General features: G+C 39.8%; 1 protein-coding gene across 1 annotated transcript; it reads left to right on the forward strand.

Annotated features, from left to right (window-relative positions):
- The first annotated feature begins 2,381 nt into the window (after positions 1 to 2,381).
- Positions 2,382 to 7,074, forward strand: TSHZ1 (teashirt zinc finger homeobox 1). The gene has a single exon (XM_029958885.1). The coding sequence runs from the start codon at positions 2,382 to 2,384 to the stop codon at positions 5,667 to 5,669; it is 3,288 nt and encodes a 1,095-aa protein (XP_029814745.1). The 3' UTR covers positions 5,670 to 7,074.
- The last annotated feature ends 2,222 nt before the right edge of the window (positions 7,075 to 9,296 follow it).

Genomic DNA, 9,296 nt, shown 5'->3' on the forward strand with positions numbered 1-9,296 from the left:
ACTCTAGAAACATGCAGCATCTTACAACAGTTTTTATATCTAGTTATTAAAAGTATTGGGTTGTGAAAATTAGAGAAAATTGGCGTGGTTGCACTGAAGTTAGTGAGAGGATAGCTGTTCATAAAAGCCCAGAATGCATGTCCCCTCAGTTTTAGGCTTGTACTTGGTGACTCTGCTGATCATTATTCCATTGGGTTTGGGTGGGGTTTTTTGTGTGTGTGTGTTTTTTTTTTGTGTGTGTTTTTGTTTTGTTTTTGTTTGTTTGTTTTTGTTGGTTTTTTTTGTTGTATTTTTGTGTGTGGGCTTTTGTTTGGTTGGTTTTTGGTGTTTTGTTTGTTTTTGTTTGGGTTTTTTGGTTTTGTTTTGTTTTTTTAAGTAAAAATACCAGATGGTAACTGCCCGTTGTTATGCATTTTAGGTCTCAGAGGGTTTTTTTCCTATTTCAAAGTAATTTCAAAATCAGAAACCATGTTCCTCTTTACCTGTTCTTTACTTATCTGAAACTTCAAAATGTATTGTCTTTTACCTTTAGAAATGACCACAAACAGGCGTGTTGAATGAGAAGGCTAAGAGATCCTAGACTGTAGCTGTGGGAGTGAATTCTGCTTACATACCTAGAGTTCAAACTGCGGCGGCACTACCATGCTCAAATATCTGCAGAGTGCTTTAACAGCAGCATTGCTGCGAGACAGGGAAGCTGACTGCCGCCTTAATTCTTTGACTGTTTCTGTATTTTATTCTTCATTTTTTAACTAAACACCTGTTTGAGAATATTTTTTTCTGGTTTTATAATATTTTTCTGGCATCTTTCTGGCCTTTGGCTCCAGGATTATTTCTGTGGGGACTTTTATTGTGCTTCGTACTCACCTATCCTTTAAAGCATGTTAAAAGCACCTGAGGCTGATGTATCTGTAAGGAATTGGGCCCTGCTTAGCACTTTTTTAAAAACTAAAAGATCAAATTATCTTATAAAAATTTGACACGTAGAGGACAGATGAAACATGCAGAAGGCATCTTAAGGTTCAGCACAAGCCCAGTATTAGATGGACTACTTTCCTGCTTCATATTAAAAGATCAGGCTGAAGTAGTTAGGGGCTGCATTTAGGACTGAATTACAAAGGTGAATACATAATGCAGTACTTACTGTAATATTGTTAATTTTCTTAAAAAAAAAAAAGGATGATTCGTATTACAGTGGAAGAAGATTCTTTTTATTTTTCAGAAAAGACATTTCAGAATATATTAGCAACTGTGTACAAAAAGCAGTTCAACTTGTACTTATGCTCCCCCCAATTGAAGAAGACCTCAGCTTTGTTAACATGATAATACATATTTTCTTCGTATCACATAAGAGCAGAAGAGCCTCTTTTCTGGCTTTCTTTCAGTATTGTACAGTGGAAGGACACAGGACACGTTTCAGCATCACTTGCTGCAGAGTTCACCTGACAAGGCGGCACTTTTTTATTCAATTACTGAGAATTGTTCACAATCCATGTTTTCTACCTTGACATTCTTACAAATGATCTACATTCCATTAGTATTGTGATTTCTTTAAGCTTCTTTTTCAAAACTGGAGAGAAATGTGTACAACTATGTTTTCTGCTTTGCAATGGAAATATACATTTATCACTTAGGTACATGTAAGCCACTTCTGTGAACTGGGCCCTTGGAGTAAATGTGTTTCGATGCAATGGCCATCTGCTCATGAATATCACATTTGCTAGTTTAACAAATAGTTTGATATAGATAAACACATAGTTTGGTGAGATCATATAGTTTCATGGGTAGGAATGCAATAGCAAAGTTTTATATTTTCCATATGCCAGCAATCAAGCTGCGATCAAGGAATCAAGGTTTTTGTTTGTTGCTTCCAAAAATTAATCTCTAACATTTACTACTGGTCTCAGATGGACCTAGTACAGGCAGCTGACCTGACACATTTGCCCTGTATAACTTCATTAGAGTCAGGTGTCAGTGGCACAGAAATGGCCCCTGAAGCTGTAGCTAAAGCCAGTTTGCAAGAAAAGACAGAACTGACAAGATGGAGTTGGTCAAGCCAGTGATTCTGAGTGCCTTGGTCTGAGGGGTGTAGGTCAGCTGCAACATATTACACATACATACGTAGTGCAGTAGATATAGCTCAGTACCAGGTCATTTTTTAAGTTGATAAAAACTAGTTTAGTAGGCTCTTTGTTTGATTTTGGTTTTGATATTATGGTATCTGCTCTGGTCCTGGCACATATTTTACCCCTGAAGTCAAAGTTTATTCTTTGGTATCACTGATATCAAACTGTAACCATGACAAAGTATGTGGATTTAAAGGAGGAGGGTGTGAGTGATGGTGAGTTTGGTTTCTGGATATATCTTCAAAATTTGTCTTCATGCTTACTGCTTTTAGTACAGAAGACAGCAATGTAAAATGTGCGTGTTTGATAACTTTGTCTTTTCCCCCCCCCACCCCCTATCTCCTCTCCTGTATTTTAGCATATGTTCCTGAGGAGGAATTGAAAGCAGCAGAAATAGATGAAGACAGCGTGGAAGATGATGGGCTGTCTCTGGACATCCAGGAGAATGAGTATTTGTGCAATGAAGAAGCGGAGATCAAAGAGGCTCAAAGCTACCAGAACTCCCCAGTCAGCACTGCAACTAATCAGGATGCAGGCTATGGTTCGCCGTTTAGTGAAAACAGCGATCAGCTGGCCCATTTCAAAAGCACTTCCTCTAAAGAAGAGAAAGAGGATCCTCAGTGCACAGACAATGTTTCCTATCCACAGGACAGCTTGGCACAAATAAAAGCTGTGTATGCAAATTTACTTTCAGAGACTTGCTGGTCCAGTTTAGCTTTGGACTTAAAGAAATCCAATCCAACCACCAGCAACAATGGAATCAGCCAGAATGAAAACACCACCAATACCGACACCAATGCCAATTCCCAGAATACTAGTACTACCAGTACCAACACTAGCACCAGTACAACCACCAGTAATACTAGTAACAGTAATAATAACAGTGGTGGCTCAGGATATGACTGGCACCAAGCTGCATTAGCTAAAACTTTGCAGCAGACCTCATCATATGGACTTCTCCCAGAGCCTAGTCTTTTCAGCACAGTACAGCTTTACCGGCAAAACAATAAACTTTATGGGTCTGTGTTCACCGGTGCTAGCAAGTTCCGATGCAAAGACTGCAGTGCAGCCTATGACACACTGGTGGAGCTAACAGTGCACATGAATGAAACTGGACATTACCGTGATGACAACAGAGATAAAGAAGCTGATAAGACTAAACGGTGGTCAAAGCCTAGAAAACGATCACTTATGGAAATGGAAGGCAAAGAGGATGCCCAGAAAGTGCTGAAGTGCATGTACTGTGGGCATTCGTTTGAGTCTTTGCAAGACCTCAGTGTCCATATGATAAAAACAAAGCATTACCAGAAAGTGCCTCTGAAGGAGCCAGTACCAGCCATCACGAAATTGGTCCCTTCTACCAAAAAGCGAGCACTTCAGGACTTAGCTTCACCCTGTTCACCTGAGCCAACAGGGATCACTGCAGAAGCTTCACTGGGTGAGTCTGCAAAGGATCAGAAAACTGCCAATCCCTACGTGACTCCAAACAACCGCTATGGCTATCAAAATGGTGCTAGCTACACTTGGCAGTTCGAGGCACGCAAAGCCCAAATACTGAAATGCATGGAATGCGGCAGTTCCCATGACACTTTGCAGCAGCTCACTGCTCACATGATGGTCACTGGTCATTTCCTGAAGGTGACCAATTCTGCTTCCAAAAAAGGCAAACAGCTAGTGTTGGACCCTGTGGTGGAGGAGAAGATACAGTCTATACCTCTTCCACCCACTACCCACACAAGGCTCCCAGCCTCCAACATTAAAAAGCAGCCTGATTCCCCAGCGGGCTCCACAAACTCGGAGGAAAAGAAAGACCTAGAGAAGGAAAAGGTGGTGGTCACTGAAACAGAAAAAAAGATTAAAGAAGAGAATGAGGACTCTACAGAGAAATTTGAGCCAACAACTTTGTACCAATACCTCAGAGAGGAGGACCTAGATGATAGTCCCAAAGGCGGAATAGACATACTGAAATCCCTGGAGAACACAGTGACAACAGCTATAAGCAAAGCTCAGAATGGAGCCCCTTCCTGGGGAGGGTATCCCAGTATTCATGCAGCTTACCAGCTCCCGGGAACAGTCAAGCCCCTTCAGCCAGCAGTGCAGAGTGTTCAAATGCAGCCATCTTACGCAAGCAGTGTAAAATCACTGTCATCAGAACACAACGCACTCATCCATTCCCCGGGCAATCTCACACCCCCACCTCACAAGAGCAATGTATCTGCTATGGAAGAACTAGTGGAGAAAGTTACAGGTAAAATCAATGTGAAGAAGGAAGAAAAGCCTTTGGAGAAAGAGAAGAGTTCTCCAGTCAAACCTATGTCACCTGCTGCTAAAGAAAACAAGGACTTCCCAAAAGCAGAAGAAATAAATAACAAACAGCAGCTGAAGAAGAGCTCTGAGTCAGAAGTTCAAAAGGTCAAAAAGGATAGTCCATCAGAAGCACATACGCCAAACGGTACAGAGCCACTTAAAACAAAGGTTGCAAATGGCTGTAACAATTTAGGAATTATCACAGATCATTCACCTGAGCCATCCTTCATTAATCCATTGAGTGCTTTACAGTCCATTATGAATACCCACTTAGGCAAAATTTCTAAGCCAGTAAGCCCCTCTCTGGACCCTTTGGCCATGCTGTACAAAATTAGCAACAGCATGTTGGACAAACCCATTTACCCGACCACACCAGTCAAACAGGCTGATGCTATTGACCGGTATTACTATGAGAACAGTGATCAACCTATTGATTTAACCAAGTCCAAAAACAAGCCTCTTGTTTCCAGTGTGGCTGACTCTGCTTCATCCCCGCTTAGGGAGAGTGCCCTGCTGGATATTTCCGATATGGTGAAGAACCTCACGGGGCGTTTGACACCCAAGTCTTCAACTCCATCTACCGTGTCAGAGAAGTCTGATGCTGACGGGAGCAGTTTTGAGGAAGCTCTGGATGAACTGTCACCAGTACACAAGAGGAAGGGCAGGCAGTCCAACTGGAACCCTCAGCATCTTCTGATCCTTCAAGCCCAATTTGCTTCCAGCTTGAGGGAGACCCCAGAAGGCAAATACATTATGTCGGACCTAGGTCCACAAGAGCGGGTACACATCTCTAAGTTTACTGGTCTTTCCATGACCACAATTAGCCACTGGCTGGCCAATGTGAAGTATCAGTTAAGGAGGACAGGTGGAACTAAATTTTTAAAGAACTTGGACACAGGACACCCTGTTTTCTTTTGCAATGATTGTGCCTCTCAGTTCAGGACTGCTTCTACATATGTAAGTCACTTAGAGACACATCTAGGGTTTAGTTTGAAGGATCTGTCAAAGTTGCCACTTAATCAGATTCAAGAACAGCAGAATGTTTCAAAAGTCCTCGCAAACAAGACTTTGGGCTCACTTGGAATTGCCGAGGAGGACTTAGGCTCCACATTCCAATGTAAGCTCTGTAACCGAACTTTTGCAAGCAAGCATGCAGTCAAACTGCACCTTAGTAAAACACATGGCAAGTCCCCAGAGGACCATCTGATCTATGTAACTGAGTTAGAAAAACAATAGCGTCCAGGTAAGCAGCCAGGTATGCAAGTGACCACAGGAACATTGCACTAAACTTCTTCATAGTACTGCACTAGGCCTGACCTGAGCCTCTGAAATCAGTCTTACTTTTGTTGCTGAACTGCCTATCTGGACCTTGGGTTTTCTTACACTTATTTTGTAGTTATATTTATATGCTCTTTGTCTGTGCATGGTTATTTTTTGTTTCTGTTTTTATTTTTTGTGAGTCAAAGTCTGACCTTTATTTTCTACATCTGTCCTTGATGTTAAGCTATCTTTTGTAGAATATAGTGGGAGACACTATTGAGAGACATTAATTTAGCCGTAAAGAAAGACACAAAGAACAATGATAAAGAGACATCCTAAAATTACAAAGTTGCCATGACAATAAAGGTCACAGAACCTGGTAGTGTCAAGTTTTAACCCTCTGAGAACTGTAATAGCATTTCTGTGCCTTTCCCAGTGACAAAATAAGTAAATAAGGAAAAACAAACCAAACCAAACCAAAAGACTTAAAGGCATTTCATTCAAATAAAAGCTGTGTCGGAAGCAGGACTTTTTTTTTTTTTTTTTAAATGAATGAGCTTCTTTTTTTTTTTTTTTTAATGCAGAACTGGTTTGTGAAGATATTGTGCATGCAGTCCTTGGAAGAAGGAGAGCTGTGTAGTACTCAAGGGGTTAGGAAGCCACAACTGTATAAGTTAAATAATAATTAAAAAAAAGCAAACCAAGTTGCCACTATGCCCAAACCCTCTGGATGCTGAGAATTGCCACTTTTTGGCAAAAAAAAAAAAAAAGTATGCAAGCTGTTATTTAAAACAAATGTAAAAATGCTCTTTTCTTTCCTTTTTTTTTTTTTTTTTCCTGTAAAATACTGCAGTTTATAGTTATTTACAAATGTTAAGCTTTGGTACAAGCTGACCTTTCTATAGTGTGCTGCATTGGTAAATGAAAACAAAAAAAATGGGGCAAATGTTGGATTCTGTTCCTTGTAAATTGCCAGCATCAGCTTAAAAAAAATACATGTTACATATCGTACCATTTTAAACTGTTCAACTTTCTTTGTACCTTCTGGCTGTATGCTTTCTCTTTTAACTTTTTATATTGTCATTTTATATTCAATTTCTGTGTATATAATGTAAAACCACACTTTTTGAATAAAATTTAGTTCCTGCAGCTTGATATAAATAGAGGAATTTTACTGGCACCTGCATCTTTCCAGATGCATGTACGTAAAGGAACTATCTGACAAAAAAAATAAATAAATAAAAATAAAGCAAGCAATGCACTATGAATTATACATTTTGATGTTTTATCATTAATATTGTACAGTACATTTTGGTTCACACAATTAAATCCACTGTTTTCTCAAGTGTAAAATAAACCCACATGCAGTTCTTGATTTACATACATTGTCATGTCGTCATTATATTGCCTTTGAGGTGTTATTCCAGCTGTAAGAGGCATCGTTTATATAATCAACCAGCAAAAATCTATTTGAAATCATCTCTCGTGATCTGGATGCTGACGTGTTTCGTTCGAAGCCGTAATAGTGATAACCTCTCGGAAGAGATTTGCAGTAGGTGTGCGCTGCGAAAGGTACAGAACCAGCGGGGCCCCGGCAATTAGTGAGGGGCATTCTGCTCCTCACTGAGGTACAAGAAGGGGCTGCAAAGGTTTCAACCAAGTCAGTTTCCCTATGCTCTATGACTGTACCCGTAGCCATTTTCTGTGTGTGTTCAAAGACCGTCTCCTCCCTTCCTTCTCCGACAAAACACCTTTTGATTTCAACAGTTACATAGTCAGAGGCTGTGGCTTCTGCCCCTGCAGTCTGTTGAATGCTGCGGTGCTTGCCTTTCTGGCAGTGGTGAAGACCTCTGAGGCTTTGACACCAGTTTTTACTTACAGTACAAGGAGGCAGACCTGTGTTTCTCTGTACTTTTTAAATATTGCATTTTGAGGTAAGCTGAGTGCTATCATATCAGGTGTTTCCCTTAATCTTTATTTCTGTTCTGTTGAATGCAGATGTCATTTAGAATGTAAAAGAGAGCTGTCAGAGCCTTCACTTCTCTATCTCCTGAGTGCTTTGACAGTTACAGTGTATGAAAACCTGGGATCTGCTATCCATTACACTTTTTGGAGGGGCTATTAAATATGAGGACCTAGAGGGGTTTGCTTTCACATGGTATTAGTGATACTATTGTGTTATATATACTACTGTGTACGTGTATATATTTCTGTTCCTTCTTCTCAATTCTTCTGAAAGTAATTTAAATATAAGATCTTCACTTTCAAATACAGCACAGTTCGACATTTAATCTTTAGTTACAAGCCCAGAAATATCTATGCACTATTGTGTTCTCTGCAAAAGCCCATCAGGTCCGGGTCAGTTACATTTACACCGTGTTTCTAAGTAGTGCAGGAAAATGCCATGAGGGTTTTTTAAAACGTCCCTTACTTTCTTTGCTGCTAACTACCTATGTCCTTCAGGGGATCTAGCCATTTAGACATTTCAGTTCAATTACTGGATGATTATGTGCTTTGGACCCAAGGGGTGGTGAGGAAGAAAAACAGTCAGGCCTATGGCCGTAATACAGAGTCTTTAAATAATAACCCTTTGAAGTTTTGTTTACTTTACCACAGGCCTGCAAACATGTGATTATAAAATATGCTGTAGTACGTTGCAGTAGTGGTTGAAAAGGTTGAAAGGGAGAAATAATAGCTCTAAAGTGGGTTTGAATTTAATGTAAATCCATTAAACCTGATTTTGAAACATGGCATGTAAAGTGAGTTCTCAACACCAGGTGACTCCCTCGAGAGGTGTTTATGACATTGCTAAATCCGTTCAGTTCTGATAGCTTCAGAGTTGGACAATCACTCATCATCTGTGCCAGTGTCTGAAGAAAGTCCATTAAGAGTAAACCAGGAGCTTTACCTGGTGACTATGCTGATGTAACACTTTCTACGACTGAAATATGCAGTAGATGAAAACTGGAGGGGTCTGATGTTTCACCTGCTTAACAAAATGAAGCACAATGACAACACAATCTTTATTGTTTGGATTCTTTCCACTCTTGTTTAAATATTTTATTTCCAAAAAGTTTCCTTTTAAAAAAAGAAATTACACAGTTTAAAACAGAGTTATTCTTTCTCCCAGAATTGTTTTTTTCAGGTTTATTTGTTCTTTATTTCAATGAGACTGCAACAAAAGTAAGTTTGTGCTATTCTATGAATAGCTCCTAAAGCTACTGGATGGAAGAGAGCACATAGCCTTTCAGGACCGGTCTTAAGACATGTAAGATCTTAAAAACCCGTAGTAGTCTCTGTAAGCCTGTATACCTGTTTTGTGATGTATCCAAAATCCATTGTGTGTGATTCTTTTCAGAGATGTATAAAGCTCCTTTTTTCCAGCATTACATTACTGGTGTTCACATGTTTGCTTTATCTGTTCTCAGAGCAGATGATCTTGGTTTGCCTAGTTTTCCAGGTTTGATTTCTACTTTGGTGCACTTTTCTGTATTGCTCTTTTGAAGCTGATGCAAACCACCGCAAATCTGGGAGGTCTGTATACTGATGATATTAGTCCTGAATGAAATGACCTTTTTTCTTTTTTTAATAGTATTTAGTGGG

Source organism: Manacus vitellinus, unplaced genomic scaffold, assembly GCF_001715985.3.
Source record: "Manacus vitellinus isolate BGI_N305 unplaced genomic scaffold, ASM171598v3 scaffold_17_pilon, whole genome shotgun sequence".
NCBI classification, from domain to species: domain Eukaryota; kingdom Metazoa; phylum Chordata; class Aves; order Passeriformes; family Pipridae; genus Manacus; species Manacus vitellinus.